Source organism: Dromiciops gliroides, chromosome 5 (assembly GCF_019393635.1).
Source record: "Dromiciops gliroides isolate mDroGli1 chromosome 5, mDroGli1.pri, whole genome shotgun sequence".
NCBI classification, from domain to species: Eukaryota; Metazoa; Chordata; class Mammalia; order Microbiotheria; family Microbiotheriidae; genus Dromiciops; species Dromiciops gliroides.
This window is the reverse complement of record NC_057865.1, coordinates 33,622,046-33,648,214: the sequence shown is the minus strand read 5'-3', so window position 1 is coordinate 33,648,214 and position 26,169 is coordinate 33,622,046. Positions and strand designations below refer to the sequence as shown.

Here is a 26,169-nt window from a genome sequence, read left to right as displayed (position 1 = left end):
TACCAGTCATGTCAATTGTTTCAATCAACACAGTACTTTTAAAAAAATGATTTAATTTCTTCCATAATTCTACTGTAATTGTCTATTTCTATTTCTGCAAATATACTGTAAAAACAAATAACCATAGGCAGATATTATAATTTTACTTTGAAATAAAAATTTTTATCTTATATCTTTTTTTGGGGGGGGGGTGGTGAGGCAATGAGGGTTAAGTGACTTGGCCAGGGTCACACAGCTAGTAAGTGTCAAGTGTCTGAGGTCAGATTTGAACTCAGGTCCTCCTGAATCCAGGTCTGGTGCTTTATCCATTGTGCTACCTAGCTGCCCCCTATCCTATATCTTTAGGAAAAGGGAATGGGATAAACATTTGTATAGTGCCTACTGTGTGCCAGGCACTTCGCTTTATAAATAATTATGCCATTGGATCTCATTTGATCCTCACAGCAACCCTTTGAAGTAGGTGCTATTATTATCCCCATTTTACAGTTGGGGAAACTGAGGCAAACAACGATTAAGTGACTTGCTCAAGGTCACCTAGCTAGTAAGTATCTGAGAATGGATTTGAACTCAAGTCTTCCTGACTCCAGGCCTAGAGTTCTACTGCTGTGCCACCAAATCCCTCCAGTGACACAGTAGTTATATCAGACAGTATCGTATAGGCAACTTTCTATATCCATTGTCCATTCCCCTCTCCTGCCCCTGCCACGCCCCCACCACCCAAAGGAGGGAAGTACATATTCATCATTCTTCTCCTTGGCCCACTCATTACAGTGACTCACTGTTCTGCCTCTTTGCTTTTGCCTATGGCATTGTGTATATTAATTCTCCTGCTGGTTTTCTTTACTTTGCATCATTTAATACAAGTCTTTCTATGTTTCTCTGAATTGAACAATTCATTGTTCTTTTTTATAGTAAAATTGATTACGCTGATACACCACCAGCCATCCCTAGTCCCTAGACATCTATTTTGTTTACAATTTTCGCTGCCCCAAAACATTCTTCTATGAATGTTTTGGTATACAGATAGGGCCTTTCCCCCAGTTTTTTACTTCTGTGGAATATAGGTCCAGTAGTAGAATTTCTGCGTCAAAGGCCATGAACAATTTTAGTTACTTTTCTTTCGTTCCAAATGATTCCCAGAATAGTTGTATGAACCCACAAGCACAATTCCACCAACAATTAGTTTCCTTGTTTTCTCAGGTGTTCCAACACTTAACGAATTTTGGTCTATTACCATCTTTGCTAATTTTTACTGGATATGGAGTGAAACTCAAGACTTATTTTATTTTAATTAGCATTTTTTCTCAGTGATTTAGAGTAATCTTTCAAATGATTGCCGATAGTTTGTGAGTCTTCTTTTGAAAACTGCTCATGTTTTTGTTTTGTTTTGTTTGTTTGTTTTGTGGGGCAAAGGGGGTTAAGTAACTTGCCTGAGGTCACACAGCTAGTAAGTGTTAAGTGTCTGAGGCTGGATTTGAACTCTGGTTCTCCTGAATCCAGGGCTGGTAGTTTATCTACTGAGCCACCTAGCTGCCCCCTGCTCATGTGTTTTTTAACCACTTTTCCACTGGGAAATGGCTCTTAGTTTCATATATTTGTATTAATTGCTTATATGTTAGTTGGTCTAAAATTGTCATAACTATGGTGTGAAGAAAAACAAATAAGAGTTAAAATACATGAAATGCTTCGAGATCCTTGGGTGATAATACATTACTGAATATCTTAAAACACATAGACACTCACACACATAGAGAAAACATTCCAGCTTTATACAGGTCATTTTAATTACTACTATAAATGCTTTGAATTTGTGCTGTGATTCTATAGAGCAGAATCCCCCACTTTAAAGCTTCTTCCAGCAAAGTATCTCTTGTACATACATTTATCAAAATTATAGACCCTGATTTGAAGGTGGTAAGACTAGAGATAACTTTGGATGCATTTCTGATTATTGTTATCAATTAAGTCATAAAACAGTGTTCATAGAGGTTGCCCAAACTGATTACTTGTGGATCCTAAGGTCCCCTGCCTGTTTCTGGTGGTTGTTTACATTACACAAGAGAAGGTGAGAACAAGGCCCTCCCTCTCCTGATACTCAGATACCTCTCCCAGTACCTGGCCCAGAGCCCTGTAGCCAAGAGGTGCTTAATAAATATTTTTTCGCTTCACCAAGTGAAAATGTGAGAAATAACAGTAATAATCACTTTGGTGTAGATTACCACCTGGTAGTTGCAAGAAAATGAAATCATAGGACAAGGTTGAGGGTATATCTTCAGTGATCTAAGTATGCCATGTGGAGCTAGTTATAATCTATTCCATATAATAATCAATCACCAGTTATTGAGTGCTCACAACATGCTTGACATTTAACTTGGCTCTAGGAGATGTAATTGATTCTAGAAATATAAGGAAAAGACGGTAGCACCCCAGTGTGACTAATAATGGAGGTGGTTATAGTTTGCTTCAGTTGTAACAAGCTAGTGTTGAAATGGGATGGCAGGACACCAGGAAACAGTCGAGGCCTGTGATAGAGCCAGGCAGAAATTGCTGGCTGCTTCATGTAACCCCTGAGCACCTGAACTCCAGCACTCAGTCTGATGAACATTTATTTATTGAGCATCTATCTGCCCTATTAGTGCCAAGGGCACTCCCCACCCTCCCGGTATCTTAGGATCACAACCTCCCTCCCTCTCACTTCATATAGCCAATCTGTTGCCAAATCCTGTTGATCTTATCATTGTACAATCTCTTATCTACGCCTTCTTTCTTCTGACGCTACCACTGCCCAGGTACAAGTTCTCATATAAAAACATTTACACGTAAAAATATTTTTTAACATTTTTTTAAAGTTTTGCGTTCCACATTCTATTCCTTTCTCTTCTCCCCACTTCCTGAGATGGTAAGCAATCTGATATAGGTTTTTTTATGTGCAGTCAATTCATATTAGTCATTTTGTTCTAGAAAATGCAAACAAAACATAAGGAGAGAAAAATGGTATGCTTCAGTTTGTATTCAGACAGCATCAGTTCTTTCTCTGGAGGCAGATAGTGTTTTCCCTCACGAGTCCTCTGGGATTGTCTTGGATCATTGTATTGCAGAGAATATAAGTCATTCACAGTTCATTATCACTGCTATTGTGTCCGCTGCTCTGGTTCTGCTCACTTCACTTTGTAGCAGTTCGTGTAAATCTTTACAGGTTTTCCTGAAACCATCTTGCTTATCATTTCTTATAGCACAGTAATATTCCATCACAGTCATTTACAACAACTTGTTCAGCCATTCCCAATTGATGGGCATCCCTTCCATTTCTCATTTTTATCCATCACAAAAAGAGCTGCCTTACATATTTTTGTACAAATAGGTTCTTTTCCCTTAAAAAAAAATCTCTTTGAGATAGACTTAGCAGTGGTATAATGTCATTTCAGGAGGGAAAGAGAATAACAACTGGGTATTTGAGGAAAGTTGTCCCAAAGGTGGTGACTCAGGAGCTAAGCATGGCAGTGTGAGTGTGATGTGGAGAGAATCCTGGATTTAGAAGCTAGGGTTCAAATCCTGTCTCTGACTGAATCTCTGTGTGACCTTGGGAAAGACTCTTAATTTCTCTCGGCCTGAATTTCTTTTTTTTGCAAAACTAGGATCTTGAAGTAGATGACCCCCTAAGGGTTTTTCAGCTTAATATCTAGAATCCTTGCTCCCATCAGGAGCTTTTGAATGACTCTTTTCAGTCATTTCCCCCTTTCCAACAAGGAAAAACTGTTGATGGCTTATTCCTTTAGCTTGGTTGCTTGGAAGGGTTCACCTGTCTGGGAGATTCTTGATCTCCTCAGTTTGTGAGAGATCATCAATTATTTGTAGTTAGCATCCTTAATCATAGAATGGACTTGACCATCTTTTTCTTAGGTTCTTAACCTAGGGGTCTGTAAACTTTGTTTTTAAATTTTTTGATAATTGATTTCCTTGGTAATCTAATGCTTTTTTATTGTATGCTTTTTTTTTTTTTTTTTTTTTGCGGGGCTATGGAGGTTAAGTGACTTGCCCAGGGTCACACAGCTAGTCAAGTGTCTGAGGCTGGATTTGAACTCAGGTGCTTTATCCACTGCTACCTAGCTGCCCCTATTGTATACTTTTAAGCTATTATTCAAAGAGTCATTCCACAATGATAACAGGTGAAAGGATATGAATAGGCAGTTTTCAGAGGAAGAAATCAAATCTCTGGATAGTCATCATCTCTAATAATTAGAGAAATGTAAATTAAAAGAACTCTGGCACCCATCAGATTAGCAAATGTGGGAGGGGATGTGAGATATCAGGTACTCCACTGTTGGTGGAGCTGTGAAGTAGTCCAAACATTTGGAACTTTGTGCTGAAAGCTGTTAAACTGAGCATGCCCTTTGATGCAGCAGTACCACTATTAGGGCTACACCTCAAAGAGATCACGGAAAGGGGAAAAGGACTCAGATGTTCAAAAATATTTATAGCTGTTCTTTTTGTGGTGTCAGCCTGAGGGGATGTCCATCAATTGGGGAATTGCTAAACAAGTTATGGCATATGTATATGGTAGGATACTTATTGTGTGGTAGAAGATGAAAAAGGGGCTGTTTTCAGAAAAACCCAGGGAGACCTGAATCAACCGATGCAAAGTGAAGGGAGCAGGACCAGAAGAACAATTTACGCAGTAGCAACAATATTATAAGGATAATCATTTTGGAAAGACAGTAACTCTCAGAAACATAACCTACCACAGTTCCAAAGGACCTATGATGAAAAATGCTCTCCACTTCCACATAGAGAACTGATTGATTCAGAGTATAGATTGGAGCAGATTTTTTCCTTTCTTTTTCTTGCCTTTTTTTTCTTTAAGAGAACATAGCTAATGTAGAAATTTGTTTTGTATGACTGCACTTATTTGTAATAGATTTTATTTTTATTGCCTTCTCATTGGGTGGAGTAGGGAGTAGGGGGAGGGAAAATCCGGAACTAAAAACAAGAACAAAAAAGTCTGTTAAGAGGGGGTTAGGAAATCCAGCCTCAGACACTTGACACTTACTAGCTGTGTGACCCTGGGCAAGTCACTTAACCCCAATTGCCTCACCAAAAAAAGTCTGTTAAGAAAAAAATTCTTTTGAGATGGGCTCTAAGGACCACCCCTGCCAAAAGGGGGAGGGTCCCATGATTTAAGAAAAAAGTTAATTTCCCCTCATCTAGTGCAATTCCCCCCCTCTTCATCTATCAGTTTCCTCATCTGCAAATCGGGAATAAAAATACCTTTCCTAGCAAATTTTAAGGGTATGGTAAAGATAAAATGAGGTAAGTTGTGCAAAAGTACTTTGGAAAGTGTACACAAATGCAAATTGTTATTGTGAAGGGCAAGTTTTAGGAAGGTAGACCTGGTACTAGCCTTTGGGGAGCAATTGGAATCAGGAAGATGAGTTGGGACGCTGTTCCAATAGTTTAGGCATGAGGTAACAAGTTTGGCAGCAGAGAGTGAACGGAAAGGAAGGGATGAGTCGGAAAGACACTTGGAAAGAAAAGCCAGAAAGAAAAGGACTTTGTGGTTCTATGTGTCTTGGGGTGAAGCCTCTGCAGCGGGAAAATGCAGGGAGCGTTGACAGAAAGGAGGCTGCTAAGTAGACAGCTGGCTTGGGGCATGGGGGAGAAGCCTGCTCTGTCTTAATATGTGTTCCGTCAAAGTGTTCTAGAGGCAGCTGAAAATATGGAGTCAAAGCTCAGAGGGGGGAAGTTTATAGAAATAGAATCCAGCACTGTGTAAGCACTTTACCCTTAACATCTCATTTGAGCCTCACAATAACCCTGGAAAGTGGGTACTATTTCTATTTTCATTTTACAGATGAGAAAACTGAGGCAGACAAAATAAGTGACTTGTCATGGGTTTCATACTAGTAAGTGTCTGAAGTAGGATTTGAACTCAGGTTCTCTTGACTCCAGACCTGACACTCTACTGTGCCACCTAACTGTCCCCACTTTAGGTTGGTTATGTTTGGTGCTTGTTAGCAGAGATAGAAGTGAAAACTGGTAAATAACCAGATGAGTTTTGTTTTCCAAGGGGATGCCTCAAAAATACAATTTATCAAGTACAAGGCATCAGTTTTGGTTGCTGCTCACCAAGGCTGTCCACATGATGTCAGAACAGTGGGATGAAAAATTTCAGTCCATCAGCAGGTTGTTGGTGCTACATAAAACCCAACCAGTTTGTCAGCCTTTTCTCCTTTATTTCACTGCATTAATTCTCTTGAGTAGCTGTTTTGTCGCCAGGTGTGTATAATCTGAGATTTCTTTGTGTGTCAAGGAGTGAATTGAAATGCCAAGAGATGCCAGGTTTAGGTTTCAGCTTCCAAGCCACAATCTTCTCCTGTTTCCTCACTGAATCCAACTCACCTTTGAGAGTATTTCAGGGGCTAGGCTTGTCTTGCTTCCAGCCAAGAGGCATGGGGACAGATTGCTGGGCCCAGGAACTCTGCTTAAACATAAGCTGGAATGGTCTGGCCCAGACCTAGGCCTTCCTGATCCCTGGATGACTGAAGCTTTTTAGGCTCTCATCCTGAAATTAGGGTCTACTTTGGGATGGTCAGATTGTCTTGGTTTAAACCAGACATAACCTATAATTAGCCAACTCATTCAAAGTCCAAAGTTTGTTTTTTTCTGGACAAATAACACTTAGTGAACTCAATCACTGGAGTAAAGGGAGGGTGCCTCCCACCGAAGAACTCTACTCCTACATTCCAGGCTGAAAGCAAGAGGAGCCAGGGGCCCTGACTGAATGCTTCCCAGCTACAAGGGATGTAGTTTTCACAAAGAGCAGAGCAAGCAAGATAAATTAGAGCCTCATCAGGAAGGCTCATTTGTCTTTAAAAACTGAAGCGAGGGGAGGAGAAGTTTGGAAATATATTAAAATTTGATGCAAACCATGTGTGGCCCATCCCACTGTATAGAACAGATATACTTGAGCAAAATTGTCTCAGAAGTGGTTTCCTTAAAAGAAAAATCAGTCTATGAGTGAAGAAAGCACTAGAACCCCACTAAAAGGCAGTTTACAGTTGGATTGATTGCCCTGCTGGATTTTAGTCCTGAGAACAATCAATGAAACAACTGCCCTTGTTAGAAGTGTAGGGGTCCAGGGATGCAGAGTTGTATACACTATCAGATGGACTGTTTTGTCAGACGGTCAATTAGCTTTCCCCCTTTGTTTTAAGGAGGGAAGATATGTTGGGAAATTACTGGATGGGAAAGGACTTTTTTTTTTTTTAGCATGGCCTATTTTCACATTGAGTTCTATTATAACGTGGAAATACATTTCCATTCAACAGAAGGGGTAGAAAGCTTTTGGAAGGAAAAGACAAAAAATATATTATCTGGATCTCTAGAGTACTTTGTATTGAAATAGATCAACAGTGGTTTGCCTGCTAGGAGTTAACAGTGTCTTCCCCTCTAAGATTGCCCTCCATCCACTGTATATGTCTTGTGTCTGCCTACTTACTGGCATATTATACCCATTAGATTAAGAGTTCCTTGAGGGTAAGAACTGTTTTTACCTCTTTGTATCCCCAGCATTTGGCCCATAGTAATTGCTGCTTAAATGCTTTAAAAATTATTATTATTATTATTATTATTTGGTGAGGCAATTGGGGTTAAGTGACTTGCCTAGGGTCACACAGCTAGTAAGTGTTAAGTGTCTGCGGCTGGATTTGAACTCAGGTCCTCCTGACTCCAGGGCCGGTGCTCTATCCACTGCGCCACCTAGCTGCCCCCTATGCTATTTTTAAAAATATAAACTTTTAGGTTTTTTTTTTTTTTTTTAGTGAAGCAATTGGGGTTAAGTGACTTGCCCAGGGTCACACAGCTAGTTAAGTATTAAGTGTCTGAGGCCAGATTTGAACTCAGGTCCTCTTGACTCCAGGGCCGGTGCTCTATCCACTGAGCCATCTAGCTGCCCCAAACTAAGATTTTTCTAATTGGGTTTTTGGGGGTTTTTTTGGTGAGGCAATTGGGGTTAAGTGACTTGCCCAGGGTCACACAGCTAGTAAGTGTTATGTGTCTAAGGCTGGATTTGAACTCAGATCCTCCTGAATCCAAGGCCAGTGCTCTATCCACTGTGCCACCTAGCTGCCCCCAAAATTTTAGATTTTTAAAATTTTTTGCTTAAATGCTTTTTGATTGATTGGCATCAGCTAGCAGACTGAAACTGTTTTGAAAAAATAAAAACAGTATGGAAAAGTATGGAAGGTTCCTTTCTTTTCCAAGAAGATGGGACAACAAAGGAGGTGGAGCAGTTAGTATTTACTGTGGACCATCATCCCTCTTCCACTCTCTTCACTTCATCTTTAAGTATTTTGGTTGCAGCATCAATGAAAAGATGGGAAGCCATGTTTTTAGGAAAGATGCCTGTACACACTTGTCTCTTTCCTACCCCTTCAGAGGTTGCCCTAATAGAAGAAGTTGGCTCAGCCAGGTTTTAAATAGTTTATAGCTGGCTGTACACGCCATTTGGTCCCTAAGAGCCTGAGGTTTTCACTGCTACTCAATAAATGGGAAATGCCCTAGAGTCAGGTTTCCAGGGCCTTCTACCATTTATGGGCCTCACAGCATGAGAATGTTTAGATGGGTTATACAGTCTGTCTCTGTGGAGGGGATACCCACATCAGTAAGATCATGGAACCATTGAAGTAATGAATCTAATATCCTTATTAGAATATTAACGTCCTTATCAACATCCACGAGGATCGTAATCCTTATTAATATTGATAAGTCTTTAAGTCTCTGGATTGAAGCTGCCTTGTTCCATGACTGGATTTTGCAGGCAATGAAAAGAAAACTATAGATAGGAGGGTCCCCAAACTGTCCATCATAGACATAGAGATGGAAAGAGCCATAGAAGGCTTTGAATTCCATTGCTTTCATTTCATTGCCCTGGAATTGCGGCCCAGGGAGAGGTTAAGTGCCTTGCCAAGAGTCACCCAGGTGACTTAGCAGGAATTTGAACCCGGGTCCTCCAATTCCAAATATATAGTACTCACTGCTTCATAAACCTGGGGGCTGTTTGCAGAGGTACATTGTACCAAATTCAATGGAGCTTCATGGAATCCTGGCTTTGCAAAGTTGGAAGGGACCTCAGGGCCCAGCCATTCAAATGCATACCTGGAAGATGGATCACCACCAGAGTGTCACTGATGAGTGGTCATCCTGCAGCCTCTGCTTGAAGGCCTCCAATGAAAGGGGGGGAGTGTCTCTGATTCTCCCACGGCCCCTGGAGCCACTTGTGGATTTTCTGGGAAGATGTGAAGTTTCCCCCCTCAGATCAGCCCTTTGTAACTTCTGCCCCATTAATGGCTCCTAGTTGGACTTTCCAGAACCAAACAGAATTAGCCTAATTCCTCCTGGCAATGCAGCCCTAAAGACAGCAGTTATGTGCCCCTCCTATTTAGTGAAATGATGGGAGAGGCAGATTTCCCATTTCATCCATCCGTGGTGGATCCCCTTCTAAAAAGAAACTGTCAAAACCACTGACTACGTCATTTTAGAATTCTAAACAATGGGCATTTAAAAAAGTATTGCCAACTGAACAGTCATCAACAAACACAAAAATTTAAGATGCAAAAAACAATGATGAGGCTCATGAGGAACTGAATTGGTTCTGAAGAAAGAAATATATAGTAAATTTTAAAAGACAGTTACGGGGCAGCTAGGTGGCACAGTGGAAAAGCACCGGCCCTGGATTTCAGGAGGACCTGAGTTCAAATATGGCCTCAGACACTTGACACTTACTAGCTGTGTGACCCTGGGCAAGTCACTTAACCCTTATTGCCCTGCAAAAAACCAAAAACCAAAAACAGACAGTTACAATTACTATTATTTGTTTCCCATCTGCTCTTTTTTAAACTTCTGTTCATTTTGAAAAGGTGTTTTGTTGATGCTTCCCCCCCCATATTTCCCACTCCCCACTATTCCACTTGCCTCCTCTTGTTTTTGTGTAGAAGCCCTGCTCTATAGCAAGTCCATATACACCACAGCAAAGCAGATGAACACATCAGCAGTATCTGAGAATGCACATTTGATTCTGTGCCTCTAGTCACTCATCTCTTACAACAGGAGAGAAAGTAGCCCTTTCATAAGCAGTGTTCAGAAGTCACCATTGGTCGCCCCTTTGGTTATTAGAGTTCTAAGGGCTTACCCTGTCTATTTCGGTAGGATGCTTTGGGGCTCCTGGTTCCTTTCCATCTGGCCACCATCCAGAACATCTTCACACCCATCTTACTCACCACCACCCCTGCTGCTCAGGCCTGTTGCTTTTCTTCTCTGTCATTGAGCTTATAACTCCTTTGTTTAGCCAGTTTAAGCAACTTCACTCTTATTATCCTATTAATTGAACATCATGTAATAGTAATGTGATATAATTATATTAACATGGCACTTTAGCCGCTGCAAAATATTTTATATGCATTATCTCATTTGAGCCCCACCACCAGGTGTTACTAATGTTGTCTTTCACAGATGGGAAAATGGAAGCTTGAAGAGATTTAGTGACTTGCCAAAGGCACATTGATCTGAAATGGCTGGTGCGTTCCAGACTCTGGCCCAGTTTTTCAGCCTGCAGATCCAGGACTCGTTCTGCTCTTCTGCAGTTGCCTCTTTCCTGTCAGCCTTACCTGCACCCTCCCATTATAAAAAAGGCTAACAGATTCATGGGGCCTATAACCCTGACTTCCCACTGTTGTCTTCTCCTGATCCTGATTGAAGCTGACTTGTGGCCTCTTCCTTGGCCCAGTAGTAAGCTCCACAATCTGTGCAGACATGCCCTTTCTGCCCCAGGCACTTAATATAGTAATTGGCTTGGAAGCTCATCCCTAAAATAGATGGGGGGGGGTCAAGAAAGGTGCTTTGGGAAGGTTGCTCCTGCCTGTCCTCACCCACCCCTTTGTGAGGTCTTTGAGACAGCAGCTCTCTTGGCTGATTAAGAAGAGACGGGGAAAAGGTCTTTCAAGGGGAGATTTGCCTTTTGCATTTTTCATCAGAAAAGATGGTGGTCCTGGGGGTGGCTAGGTGGCGCAGTGGATAAAGCACTGGCCCTGGAATCAGGAGGACCTGAGTTCAAATCTAGCCTCAGACACTTGACACTTACTAGCTGTGTGGCCCTGGGCAAGTCACTTAACCCCCATTGCCCCACAAAAAAAAAAAAAGAAAGAAAGAAAGAAAAGAAAAGATGGTGGTCCTGATGTGGATTGTTTAAGGTGGCACCAAGGGAGGGCAAATTCAGGAACCTGTCCATCTTGCCTGTTATGGAGAGTCAGCTTATCATCTCTAAAAGACACTGAAGTCTCCAGAATGTTCTACTTAGTAACACATGCACAAAAATATCCTTTAGTAGATGATTCCTATTTTTAAAAAATTTAAAGTATTTTTCAGTCACATGAAATAAAGTGGGAAAAGGGTCAGAACTCAGACTCCAGTTATCCCTGTGTTATAATTCGCAACAATATAATCCAACATGAATTTATTATGCATCTACTATATATGTGCAAGCAAGGGACAGCTAGGTGGTGCACTGGGAGTGGTGGAGTCAAAAAAACTCATCTTCCTGAGTTCAAATGTGGCCTCAGGCACTTACTGTGTGACCCTGGGCAAGTCACTCAACCCTGTTTGCCTCAGTTTCCTCATCTGGAAAATGAGCTGGAGAAGGAAATGGAAAACCACTCCAGTATCTTTGCCAAGAAAACCCAAAAGGGGTATCACAGAGAATCAGACCAGGCTGAATTTACTGAAAAATGTATGCTAGGCTCTGGGGATAGAAAGACAAAGGTAAATGGGCCCTTCTCTCTGGGTACTTAAATGCCTTGAGGGGTGGCTATTGCAGACAGATAAGTGTCTACCAGATAATAACATCCATAGAGCATAGATAGGATCATTTGAAGAGAGAGTGAAGTCTAAGGAAGCTCAATAGAATCCTCCTGTGAAAGGTGGTACCTCAGCTAAACCTTTAAGGATGTACTTCAAGCATTGCCCAGGGAGGGCAATGGCTACAGAAAAGGGGTGGGGCGTGTGTTCTGTTTATCAGCACAAAAGACACAAGCCAGCCCTCTGCTTCAGGCCCTTATCACCTCTCACCATAGAATAATTGGATGACCGGCTTCTGGTGTCTCCCTGCTCCAATCCATCTTCTGCAGAGCTGCCATCTGAATCTTCCTGAAGTGGAAGTCTGCCCTTGACATTCTTTCTCTCAAGAACCCCCTACTGCCTCTAGGAAAAAAACCAAAACCAGGAACTCCTCAACTTGGAATTTATTTCCTCCATGGCCCTTCTATTAGCTCAGCACCCAAACTGGCTAAACCAATGACTTTGTTTTCCTTATCTTGTTTCTGCTGAGGAATCTCTGAAGGCCCAGTGTCTGGAAAGGAGCGAAGAAGGCAGGAGGGCCTGCAGACCTCTCAGAAAAGACCCAGCTGCTTCTCCTGCCTTTAGAAGTGACCTCCTTCTCTGGGTGACCAGGCAGCCATCTGTTGTGGACAAGACAGTCTCAAATTCCACTTTCCCCCTCATCCTCTGGTCCCTTGTCAGGGGGTTGAGCCGGGCTTCATTGTCCTTTCTCCCTGTTTCTCTGCTGCCTTCTTTTTCCTTCCCATGTTGGGGAGAAGCAGTGAATCCTGGGATGTCACCTTGCTCAGTGAAGCCAGTGCTGACAACACAAGTGGCCTGCCTGACCTTCAGTGTACTTTCAGGGTGGTCTCTGTTTTGGTGCAGATATTCCCTCCACCAATGAGGTGGACCCTTAAAGCATCCCTTTTTGCGTTAGAGTATCGTTACTTGGCGTTGTCTTTGAGCTTCAAGGAAACTCCTCCCAATGTAGATCAGTAACTGGGCTACAATTTAGTCTTAGAGACTGGCTTAAAATTTAGAGATAGCTGTGGACATCACCTAATCTATTGGTTCTAAAAGTATGGGGTGGGGATCTGGGGGAATCCCTAAGAACCTTTCAAGGGGTCTGCAACATCAAAACTATTTTCAGAATAATACTAAGATGTTTTAATTTCGAATATGGTAAATATCAATAGATATAACACATAGAAACAAACACAAGTTCTTTGAGGGCTTTCGGTACTTTTTAGTAGCATGAAGTGGTCCTGAGACCACAAAGTTTTAGACCTGCCAATCAAGTCCAACCCTCTTCCTTTTTTAGGATGAGGAGACTGGTGGGGGAAGTGATTTGTCCAAGGTCACAGTAAGTAAGCTTACTGTAATAAACTTAACTGCATTTTCTATGGGGGAAGCTGGGTGGTAAAGTGGATAGCATGCTAGGCCTGGAGTCAGGAAGTCTCAGCTGGCCTCAGATACTATCTGTGTGACCCTGGGCAAGTCACTTAGCCCTGTTTGCCTCTGTTTCTTTATCTGTAAAAATGAGCTGGAGAAGGAAATGGCAAACCCCTCCAGTATCTGCCAAAAAAAACCCCAAATGGGGTCATGAAAAGTTGGACACGACTGACAACGAACAAAAAAATGACTGAACAAATACTTCTCTGAGCCAATGCCAAATTCACATAGCTGACAGAGGGATTTTCTTGAAGCATTGCTCTGTCCATGTGGTGTCCTGCTTCCTGCTCATTAACTCCAGTGACTCTGTTACCGTTAGTACCAAACATCAATCTCTGTTGACATTTAAAACCCTTTCCAACCTGTCCCTAACCTACCTTTCTAACTTTGTTAGACATGATTCACCTTCCCTCACTCTGTGATCCAGCCAAACTGGCCTTCCTGCTGTTCCTTGGGTAATGGGCGTCTTGCCAATGGGACCCCTACCCTCCCAGATGATGAGCAGAAGACTTGGGTGTGCTCTGTATTATGGAGCAGGACCCTTCTAATTACCTGTCATCCCATCTCTCCTCCAGAAGGCCCCTCAGCCTCTTCCATGGGAGACAGCAAGCAGGCAGAGCATGTAGTGCATGCGTGGGGGATGGGGCTTCCATTGGCCAAGTCGAAGCCATTCCATTAACCTTTCACAAGACAGATGCACCATCTCTGAGTCTGTATTGAACTCCTTTGCCTCTTCCTTCTGTGCCTGAAATGCACTACTCTACCTCTACTCCCTGGTTTCCCTAAAAGCTCAGCTGAAGTACATGAAGCCTTTCTTGATGCTAGTAGCTATCATGACATCCTGAGCCCCCATTTATTTTATCCATCCATCCATCCACATATACATAACATACACATATACAATACACATAAACACATACATAACATACACATACATAATATACATGTATGCACTACACATATACACACATTTCTTTTCTTTTTTTTTTTTTGGGTGGGGCAGTGAGGGTTAAGTGACTTGCCCAGAGTCACACAGCTAGTAAGTGTGAAGTGTCTGAGGCAGGATTGAACTCAGGTCCCGCTGAATCCAGGGCTGGTGCTTTATCCACTTCACCACCTAGCTGCCCCCGCACATATAGTTCTAAAAGTCTTAAGTGTCAGTTGTTTGTGGGACTGACTGGGTCTTTTTTGTCTTTTTATTCCCATCACCCAGTCCAGTGCCTGACACACAGTAGGTCTCCATAAATGCTAGCTGATGAATTGATTCCATTAACATCTCTGCTTGATTGCTGAGGCCAGAAGTGTTAGTGACTTCCTGCCCAGTCTTCTGGTGATGAAAGCTGTTTGGATGCCGTGACTAGACTGGAAGCCCTTTGGATCAGAGGCCAGGCCTTTTTCTAACTCTTCTCACTGGGGACCTTATACACAGTGGGTGCCTAATAAATACTTTTGGTTAACCTCACGTTGTCACTGCCCTGTACCATTTCAGAGAGGGCCCGGTGGGCTGCTCATACTTTTATTTCAGTGCCTGAAAAGCTTCTCTCGAAGCTCCTGCCTGCTCACAGACCAAGTGCTGACTGTGTGCTTATGTTTGGACATGAGGAAGTGGATCTCATCTGCAAGAGGCAGCTTGGAGCTGCAACTAAGGCAAAAAGGCCTGTTCCCAAGCAGCCGTAATTGCTAAAGGTCTGCCCGCTTGACTGACCCCTCCCTCAGAACCCTTCGGGGCAATCTGTCTTGGAAATCAACATCCTGGCATTTTTTTCCTGAGGGGTGCCAGAAATGGAGAATCACAATATTTCCAGCCTCATATTTGGTAAATATATAGATATGCTCTGAGGTTCCCTGAAAGGCACCTTCGTGGAATGGTTAGATGTCTGCACTCGGAGTCAATGAGTTTATTAAGCACCTACTATGTGCCTAATAGGCACTGAGCTGAGTACTGGGGATACAAAAAAAGGAAAGTCCCTGCCCTCAAGGGGTTTATGATCTAATGAAAGAGACAACATGTAGACAAATAAAATAGTGAAAATGAAGATGATTTCCCCTCGATCCGTCTTCACATTCCCCCTGAAATCTCTAGGGAGCCCAGGTTATGAAGGCCTGCTCTAACCCATGCGCCCCCTCCCTCCTGCCTCTTAGGCAAGCTCCTACTAAAGCACCCAGCCAATAGGTGCCTCTGATTGAGGTCATGGCACTGGGCACGGTCTGATCTACTTTATTATCGCAGCTCACTCTGTATTGGCAAATACAGGAGGCAGGCGGGAGGAGGCCCAGCAACTAGGTCAGCCCCAGCCTGGGCAGAATCTCCTCAGTCTTCTCTTACCCTCAAGCCAAATCTCCTGCAGCTGGTCCACTGTTCAGGCTGACACCTTAAAGCCACTTCCACAGACACCCAGGCTTCCACTCACCCTCCCCAGTGTACACTCTGGGACCACTAACTTGCGCATCGAGGTTTCCTGGTCTCCCAATCGTTAGGAGTGCACCGGCTGTAAACTACTGAATATTTTCTGTTGTGCTTTCCAACTTCTTTCTCCCTCTTTAAGCTGCACCCCGCCCCCTCAATATTGTTCCTTCAGGTGACTTACATCTGTGCTCTTTGGGTTAGAAAGTATTTATTGGAACATGAAGGGCTTGTGTTTTCTCTCTCTATGCCATCCTATCTCCCCCCCCCCCCCATTTGGGCATGTATCATTGGTATGTTGTTGCTGTTTTGTTGCTATCTGCCATTGTCTAAACACAACCAGTCTCTGGCAGGGCATCAGGATCAGATCAGCTGTTTGGAAAATCTGGGTGTAGCAGCCGTTAAAGTGGAGAGGGGTAGCTGGCAGAGGCCCCGACCCTTCTGGGGTATCCTATTTCAACATTTAAGGGCAGTTCCTTACCATTACCCACCTTGCTGTTTACAACTTAAAAAAAATAATTCTTTTTTTTGAACATCACTTAATGTTTTTCACAGCATCTCGCCCTGTCTCTAAATTTTCCTGAGATTCCATAGGCAAGGCAGTGACTCCTTTCATTCTTGGGTGTTGAAGAGATGGGTGCCCAGTATGTGGCATAACTGAAGACTCCAGGCATGACTTCCTTGTTGCTTCTTCCCCAGCACTTTGGTTTCCATCCTTGGAGCTTCAGGGTGCGGTGGGGGGAGGGAGGAGGGGTACCTATGAGAAAAGCTTGCTTTGCTGCAAGATTCTGGAATTCTTTTGTCAGGACAAAGCTCTCTCCCCCCACCCCCCACCCCCATTCCCCCAATCAAGCACATTCAGCCTGTAAAGGTTTTCTCTCTTTTTTAAGCCTCCTCACATTATGTCCTGGAGGTCTGTCGGTCAGTCTTCTCTCTCGCTCTCTCTTTCTCTCTCTCCTATCTATCTATCTATCTATCATATATCAATCAGTTTCTCTTCCTACTAAGTAAATCTAAGCAGTAATACTTCACTCATTTGCTAATTTCAACCACCAGGAAAAAAAAAAAAGATGAAAGCAGAAGAATAAGTGGAAAGACCCTTCTGAGTAGCAATTGGCACCCTTTCACTGCCATTCACTAAAGCCTATACACTCTCCTGCAGGATTGGCTTTTAGGAACTTGCTCAGGAATTTGATTTAATCAGTCAATCATCAAGTAATTATTAAGCATGTTTCAGCACTGTGCTAAGGCTCTGGGAATACAAATTCTAGTAATAAAACAATAGAGATGAAATTTTGATAGGGAAGAAAACCTCTGCACAGAATAATTATAAAAAAGAATATATACACGTAAAATTTCAATCATTTTTATTTACTGGTTATTATCACAAGGTTAGTTTATTAGGGTTTTGGTTGTTGCTGCTGCTGGTGGTGGTGGTGCTGGTGGTGGTGGTGCTGGTGCTGGTGCTGGTGGTGGTGGTGGTTTTTTCCCCACAATGAGGGAGAAAAAGTAAATGAGAAAGGAAGGACTGTTAGAGGCAGGGGCACTGACAGTGAACTTCTGGAGAAGTGACAGCTGAAAGCCCAAGCAGATAGCATCTCTATAAAAGCATAGTGGTCTTGGTCCATTGGGTATAAAGGCAATCAGCCCTATACACTTGAGTGCCCTGGAAGACAGTGCTTGAAGAGCACTAGACTGTAAGCTTCATCAAGGCTGCATGGGGGATGGGTATTTTATTTAATGTGGAAATTCTGGCTCTCAGAACCAAGCACTGTACTCTGTGCAAAGTAGATAATTAATAGATGTTTATTGACTTAATGTTTGGCAAGTTACACAGCATAACATTTGATAATACTGATGACCCTGAATCATCCAGAGAAAGAAGGTAGTTTGTTTTCAGTGTATAGTCGCATTAAGAAGGCCATAATGTAGATAGTACAATTTGGAAAGATATCCATCAGTGTTAACAATTTTTAAAAATATTTTTCTGCTTAAAAGGGGGTCCGCTTTAAGTCTCAGAATCCACTTATGTCCCAGGCCACGAATGATAAAAATGCTAACATAGTAAATAGATCACTGCATTTGGAGCTCAGACAACCGAGGTTCAAGTCCCGTCTCTGACAGTTACTGGTCATGTGACCATGGGTAAATCATTTTAATAACTTTGAGGTTATTAAACTGAGGTTTCCTCATCTAAAAAAGGAGTAGCTGAAGTAGAGACTTCCGAGGATGCTTTCAGCTCAGGGTCTCTCTGATGCTAATGCTTTGTTGTTATGAAATTAGGTGATCTTGTAGTATTTAAAAAAGATAAACTGAGGAAAGAAGAAAGGCCCTTGGCTAGACACATTATCCCCTTTTTCGACCCTAAAAAAAGACCACAAAGGAGACCTCCCCGCCATTCTTCTTCTCTTCCTTCACTCTTGTGCTTTCAGTTGCCTTTTTTCTGACATTTCTGTTTTCCATTCTTCTCTTTTCTCTTCCTCTCTGCAGGGCAGGGTCATGGTGGGTGAAGGCCCCATTGAGTAAATGAGGCCTGTTGGGGAGCCTGCCTGCAAGGCTCTGCTAAGCTGCAGAGCAGGCAATGGCAGGGGGTGGGGGAACTGGTTTGGCACTTTGAAGAAAACCCCAGGAAAAATTTCCAGTGGATGCCTCTGGAATCCTGTGCCTCACACTTGGCAAGAGCCATCAGCAGGAGCAAAGGGCTGACGCTATTGGACATGCAAAGGCAAAGACTCTTCCCCCTCACCCCCCTCCCAAACAAAACAAAACAAAAAGCCAAAAACCCATCTCCCTTTGTGCACTAGTTCTGTAGCTATTCTTCTGGGCATTCCTAGAAAATGCAAAGTCAGAATGTCTGTAGTCAGCTGTCTCATACCGCATCTGTATTGTCTTAGACAAAGCAATCAGCCCGTGTTACAGTCTGTTACATAAACTTGTTTCTCTCTTTTTAAATTTTCAGGCCGAGGAATCTTGTAAATGTAACGGCTGGAAAACCCCCAATCCCCCGCCCACTCCTCCCCGGGCAGACGTGCAGCAGATAATTGTCAGTCTCACAGAGTCCTGCCGTAGTTGTAGCCACGCTCTCGGTAAGCATCAGACTCCCGAGCTGTCCCACCATGTGAGGATGAATTGTAATCTGACTTTCCTTCTACCAGGGGAAAAGTATGACTCCCCTGCTTGGGATCTTGATCCTGATCTGAGACAGTTGCATGGGGGAGCCTCCCTGTCCTGTCCCCAGTGACCTTTCTCCTACCTCCTCTCTTCTTTTCTTCTGCTCCCTTAATGGAGCAGTTCTGACCTCTGAGCTCTCTGACATCAAAGAGCTCCCCAGGCTCAGAAGAGACTTGTCAAATGAGATGAGACACTGGTCTCTGACTCCAAGACTAAAGTCACCATCTGTATTTCCCTCATCTAATTATTGTTATTATTGCTTCAGGTTTGTTTTTTTTTTTCCTTGGGATCCTTCCTTGCAGTGTTTTCTCATTTGCCTTGATCTCTGGTGACACTAATAATCACTGATGTTTTTCACATTCATTAGCTCATTTGAGCCTTTTGACAGTTGTGAGTACAAGTATTATATGACCATTTGGCAGGTGAGCAAACTGAGGTTTAGCAAAGTTAAGTGTCTTGCTGAGGGTTTCGTGGTTAGTGAGTGTCAGAGACAGGACTCAGACCTATTTTGGGTTGTTATATGTAACTTCTCTGGTTATTGTTTAAAAATTTTTCTTTGCATGTTTCTTCTTTCCCACACCATAAAGGATAGCATTTTCTATCAGCACATGGAAGTTAAGTAAGCATTGCCATGTGATGATAATTTTTTTTTTTAATAGCAGTAACTACTTTATCCTGGTCTTTTTTTTGCAGGGCAATGAGGGTTAAGTGACTTGCCTAGTGTCACACAGCTAGCTAGTAAGTGTCAAGTGTCTGAGGCCAGATTTGAACTCGGGTCCTCCTGAATCCAGGGACAGTGCTTTAACTACTGCTCCACCTAGCTGCCCTCTTCTCTTTTTTTTAATTAAAATTTTTTTTTATACTGGTATACTAGGGTAGCATATGATGCAAGGGGAAAACATTGAGGAAAGTCACTTGGAATTCTACTTTCTCTTAAGGAGACAAAGAGGATCATTGGAAAAAAGAGCTTCCCTGGTTTCCTCTATCATTCCAAATCACAAACGGTTTAGGGCCTGTTTTTTTTTTTTCTTTCCTATCTCCAAATCTTCATTCTTTTTTTTTTTTTTTTTTTGGTGAGGCAAGGAGGGTTAAGTGACTTGCCCAGGGTCACATAGCTAGTGCCAAGTGTCTGAGGTCGGATTTGAACTCAGGTACTCCTGAGTCCAAGGCCCGTGCTTTATCCACTGCGCCACCTAGCTGCCCCTGGATCTTCATTCTTACAAGGGAATGGATTGATAGGGATGTTTACATTTCCTGTCCTTTAAGGACCTATTTTATTAGATATATAATTCTCCATTATGTATATGGCTATTTCCTTTCAGTAGCTATCATCTACCTCCCATGATCTTTCACTTTCATTTTTTTTCCTGGTACCGAGTATCCTCATAGTCTATAAAATGTTTGATATTGAGCGAAGTCAGGTTATCATTTTATTGCATTTGGCCAAAGGCCATCTCAAGACTTACAGGAAAATCACGTGTGATAAGAGTGTTATCTAAAGAGTATGTTATAGCAATAGAGGCTATTTCTGGGCATGGAAATATGTAAACTTTCAAGGTAATTAGTGTCAATAAATAGATTTTTTTGCGGGGAGGAGTCTCTAGACCTGTTATACAATTGGCATTGGGTGTCGGGTGATTCCTCCTGTGGAAACTCCCCTCCACCCTTGTAGATTGGTTAGCAGGCATCTATTAGAACCTAAAAGCTTAGAGAGAGTTGCCCTGAAGCACTGAGAGAGTATGTGGCTTACCCGTGGTTGACCCTTAACTCCCTCTGCGATGCCACCTTTCACTAAGCCAATCCATTGCCATACTTTGTTTTACTAGTATATAAAGCAGCCAATGCTTAAAGAAACATTTGACAAGTTACAGACACAGCTGTGTCGTGAACTAAGTAAATTAACCTTTTCTAGGATTGCTCTGGATTGCATAGTATTTTGGATTACTCCTGAGAAAAACCTTTGGCATGGTTCCAGACTGACAGGGTGGGTTAAAGGTCAGGAAGAAGGGCCCCTAGCACAGGGGATCTGCAAACACAACCCTGTGTTGTCTTTGATATGGGGTTTCCACGTCATGTCATTACATAACAACTATGTTTGAAGCTGAGCCGCCTTCTCTGCTGTGGGTAGAATGGCCCACCTCTGGGGGCATGTTCCTTTCCCTATGGTTTTCCCTGTGTTAAACAGCAAAACCAGAAGTATTGTGCAAAATGCTGGGTGTGGCCAACTTTGTCAGAGGCTGACTTTCTCTTTTATCTCCTTAGGCTGTGAGAAACTTCTGGGGGGGAGGGGGAACATGGCTTTCAGTTACGTCTCCCTTATTGTGAATTTGTCATCACATTGCTGTGGGATCTGTGCCAGGCACTTCGTCTTTCTGGCTTTCAGTTTCGTTTCCTCTGAACTGAGGGGGTTGAATGAGAGGAGTTCTTCACCTGTCTTAGGTCATGGACCCCTTTGGTCAAGTCCATGGACCCTTCTCAGAATAATGCTTTTGGAATGCATCAAATAAAACACAGAAAGGAAGTTCAAGGCTTGTGAAAATCACTTCCCATTTCCAGACCCCTTGACATTTATCCATGAGATCCTTGGGGGCCTCTGGATGCCTGGTTAGATGCTCTCCCAGATCCCTTTTAGCTCAAAATCCTGCCATCAGCCTCAAAGACTCATTAGTACGGATAATGCTTATTATTTCTTAGACTTATTCCTTAGAGATTGCATTGTCTTTTTTTTTTGGAGTTTGATGGTTTGGGGCAGGAGTGGGCAAGTCATTAGAACCTACTCTTGATACTCTTTTTTTGGCCCAACCCTTGATCTTACTAGTGATAAATCCTGCTCTCTCCTTTGACATCCTTGAGAACATGGAGCCAACATCAGACTTTCTTTGACATGCTCTTCAAGGAGGTCTCCTCGGGGCCCAACTGTCTTTCATTTCAAGAATTTATATCCCAACCTCAGAATTATGGTATTAACGATATTAATTGCAGTTGGTATTTGTTGTGTATGCAAGATAAGATTTGTGAGGGGGAATATAGATGTTATATATTACCTATGCATATTTGTAGATGATTAAAAACTTGTTGTTGTTGTTGTTTTGAGGGGGCAATGAGGGTTAAGTGACTGGCCCAGGGTCACACAGCTGGTGAGTGTCAGGTGTCTGAGAACAGATTTGACCTTGGGTCCTCCTGAATCCAGGGCTGGTGCTTTATCCACTGCGCCACCTAGCTGCGCCCCCCCCCCCCCAATTTTTTTGTTTGTTTGTTTGTTTTGGTGTTGTTATCCAGCAGAGGAATTCAGTCAGTAAACATTTATTGTGTGTCGGCTATGTGCCTGGCACTGAGCTAAGCAATGGAGATACTAAGAAAGGCAAAAGTCAGCCCCTGCCCTCAGGAAGCTTCGCTCTAACAGGGGAAGACAGCACCTCAAAGGAAGGTGAAGAGGGGAGCAGAGGGAAGAGGGGGGCAGGGTATCCAGTGTGGGGGCATGGAGAAGTCTACAGCACACAAGTCCAGCCCAGCGGGAGATGGAGAGGCTGGATTATACCTCTTTTCTGGTCCGCCTCGATCTGGTCAAGTAATGGAAGGGTTTTCCAACAGAAGTCAGGCTTAAGACCAACATATGGGGCCACATTGCCATTTTCCTTCTCTGTCATGCTGCAGCTGGTTCTTGAGTTACCCATCACCATCCAGATTTCCTGGACTTGTCAAAGCAGAAGCATCCCCTCGGTTTGCAAAATTGATGTCTCCTGATGATAACTGGAGCTGTGGTCAGAACCCAGAGGCCACTTGCTCACTTGCCTCCTGTTGTACTTGATCTGTTGACCATGAGCTCTGGCTGGATGAAGAGAGCAATGAACTGCTTCTTGCCTCTGGAATCTGTGGCTTGCTGCATGGCCCTAGGCAAGACAAAGCATCCGAGGGATACAACATGGTACAGAGAAAAGAGCCTGAGACTGGAAGTTAGGAAAGCTGGGCCCGTGCGGGATGATCAACAGCATCTGCACTGGAGCATATTTGATGCAAATCACAAATCTCTGTTGTTCTCTTGTTCTCAGACTTGGGCCAAGTTGCTTAATTTTATCACTCTCAGAGATGTCCTCAGATGTTCCTTAATCCTGAAATATTGGGATTCCTAATCTTGGTAGCCATTTGAACCTGCTTTAAGCCTCTTCTCTTCTGAGTATGCTAAAACACATTGTTCTAATGACAGAAACAGGAGATGCCACAGTAGAGTTAATCCCATTTTGCTGCCTATAAATATATAGTACTGACTGTGCCAGGCAAAGGGAGCTTATACCCTCCACAATTATACTTATCTTTTCCCCCCTTTAAAGACTGGTTTTCAAGCTAGCCTCTCTCAGGCCCATCCCCCTTCCCTCCTTAGGCAGCCTGGTCCCTCCCCCCACCCCCCCACACTTCCCCAAGCCTCCCAGGGACTCACCATCTAAATGCTGAACTTGGTGCGGATGCCCAATCACCATAGGCCCCTCATGACTCCTCTAGAATGCTCTAGTGCTCTGCCAGCCTCAGCTTTCCCGGAGGCAGGGATGATGGGCAAGCACCACCATCCCCAGTTTTCACCATTGCTACAGGTACACTGATGCCTGGTTCTTGGCCTAGGATTGTAGAAAGGGAACGCATGATTTTGGTTAGGTTTTTTTTTTCAAACTTCAAAAGGAAGTTTTGGAAAATCATTCACCCAGTACATTTTCATGATCTGGAGAACTGTAGGATGGGGGAACAGCCTCTACCAATGCATGTTGGCACCTTCACTCTAACTTAGAGTCTTTCTGGGTATCATAAAAGGTAGGGTTCTGAAAAACCTTGACTTCCCATTCTCCCACAGACCCTTATTAGCTGTGCGATCCTGGGCACATCACTGAACCTCAGCCTCAGTTTGGTTATCTTTAAAATGGAGATAATATATAGTAGTATCTTCTTCCCCAGGGTTGTTGTGAGGAACAAATGAGACATAACACATGTGAGCCTGAGAGTGCTAGATAAAGGTTGGAAGTTATTAGAAATTTTCCTAGAGCTTTGAGAGGCTCACAGAATCAGTATGCAGCCGAGGGCGAAAATGAACCCAGTTTTTTCTGGCTCCAAGACCCACTCGGTCTCCATTATGCCACAACTGACCACTGCCAAATTTAAATAGGCCCTAACTCCTCATCTGGGTAGGACTACAGCTGTAATCAATCTTGTTTTGTGTCTTGGACCCCTTTGGTAATCTGATAGTACCTGGGAACTCCTCAGAATAATATTTTTAAATTCATAAAATCCACTATATAACAAAAGAATCCAATTATATATTATAATAATATTTATATAATTATATATAATATGATAGATAATTTATATTTATATACACACACACATATATATATATATATAGGGGGGCAGAGCAATGAGGGTTAAGTGATTTGCCCAGGGTCACACAGCTAGTAAGTGTCAAGTGTCAGAGGTCACATTTGAACTCAGGTCCTCCTGAATCCAGGGCCATTGCTTTATCCACTGCGCCACCTAGCTGCCCCTATCAAATATATTTTTTTAAAAACCGACTTTCACAGACTGCAGGTTAAAAATCCTGGACTAGAGGATCTCTGTAAGCTCTGACTCTACTCATTGTCCTTGCCCAACTTAGATCCCTCACTACCCCCCTACGCAGTAATGGAGGACAGTCCCGACATCAGACATGGTGCACATGGAGGGCTTGTCTTCCCTCCCTCCATCCATTTGTTCAGCAAACACTTACTAAGGGTCCTTGTGACGTGGAGAATGTTTGTGCCAAGGATCATACTTGACGTTGAGAATAGAAAAATCAAAACAAAAGTGCACCTGTTCTCCAGAGCTTTTGCCTCATCCAGGGGATGAGGAGCAACACTTTGCCAGAAAAGTCAGTACAAAATACGGACTATCTCTGACGTAATATTGGGGCACTAACAACCAGGAGTATCAGATCCCAAAGTCGACAAGTGGGTTAGTGGTAAGGTATATGAAAGCCTCATTACTTTCTGTTTACCTAATACTAATCGCTACTTACTCTGGGTGAATGATTAATGGAAGGCTAAGCTGATGTGTGTTTATAATCAAAGGGGAGCAATTTTTAACCTGCTCCAGAAGTGCCCAGCTCTGTGCCCTAGACTTTGCTTTTCAACTTTTTCCTGGTAGATGGGGGCAGCGGGAGAGGGTGGGGAAGGGTTCTGGTTGTTTTGGTTTTTTTCTCCAATTAAGATTTCCAGCTTAGAAGATGAAGCTGGGGTAGTGCTGCTGGACTCTGAATGTTAGGCACATAGGTGCCCTCTAAACCTTCGGTAGGTTTCTTGTTTTTTTTGTATGTATGTTTGTTTTTACAGTGCAGTGAGGGTTAAGTGACTTGCCCAGGGTCACACAGCTAGTAAGTGTCAAGTGTCAGAGGTCAAATTTGAACTCAGGTCCTCCTGAATCCAGGGCTGGTGCTTTATCCACTGTGCCACCAGCTGCCCCCTCAGTAGGTTTCTTGTCATGTCATCTTCACTGGCACCCTCACTTCTGGCCCCCATCTTAGATCCTATGAGCACGAAATCTATTTCAGTCTTTATTATGTAACAATATCTAGAAAGATAACATATTTAGCAGCAGATGCAGAAATCAGTCAATCGATAAAAATGAATTAAACGTCTACCATGTGCCACTGTACACAGTATTCCAGAAATAAAATTAATGCGCACACACTGATCTCTCTCCTTCCCCCCACATATGCATATATAGCTACATAGAGACATATGTCTATATCTGTCTCTCCCTAGTTACACACACACTTCAGCACACATAAAGAATTGTCAGATTTTCCCAAAGTGCCAGGCAAGGCTATCTCAAATGATGAATGAAGTTGGTGGCTGGCGAGGGTCCCAGGACCAAGGTGACCAAGCATTTCCTGTTTCTATCAAGGTGACAGCTGCCTTGGGATCCCTGGCAATGCCATCTTGGCAGATTGCTGTCTCTTAACACTATGGGTATTTCCAAGCCTGACACAGCACAAGACAGCTGAGCTGGGCTCTTGAAGGCAAGCAAGATTTTTCCTTTTTATCATAGGCAGAAATCCCCCCAACAAACAGAGAGAAATGGGGTTCTCAGAGTAATTCAGAGCAGGGTTTGGGGCGGGGGTAGCATTAGCTGTGCCTTTGTTAGTTTTCAGAATCTAAGTTGAGATAAGCTCGACCTCCATCTTTTTTTTTTTTTTTTTTGGCGGGGCTGTGGGGGTTAAGTGACTTGCCCAGGGTCACACAGCTAGTAAGTGTCAAGTG

General features: G+C 43.1%; 1 protein-coding gene across 1 annotated transcript in view; it reads left to right on the top strand.

Moving 5' to 3' along the window:
• KAT2B (lysine acetyltransferase 2B) overlaps window positions 1-26,169 on the top strand; it is a 120,641-nt gene that overhangs the window by 10,692 nt on the left and 83,780 nt on the right. Inside the window, exon 2 of the mRNA XM_043967490.1 lies at window positions 18,681-18,807. Coding sequence (XP_043823425.1) covers window positions 18,681-18,807 — 127 coding nt within the window. The remainder of the gene's footprint in view (window positions 1-18,680; window positions 18,808-26,169) is intronic.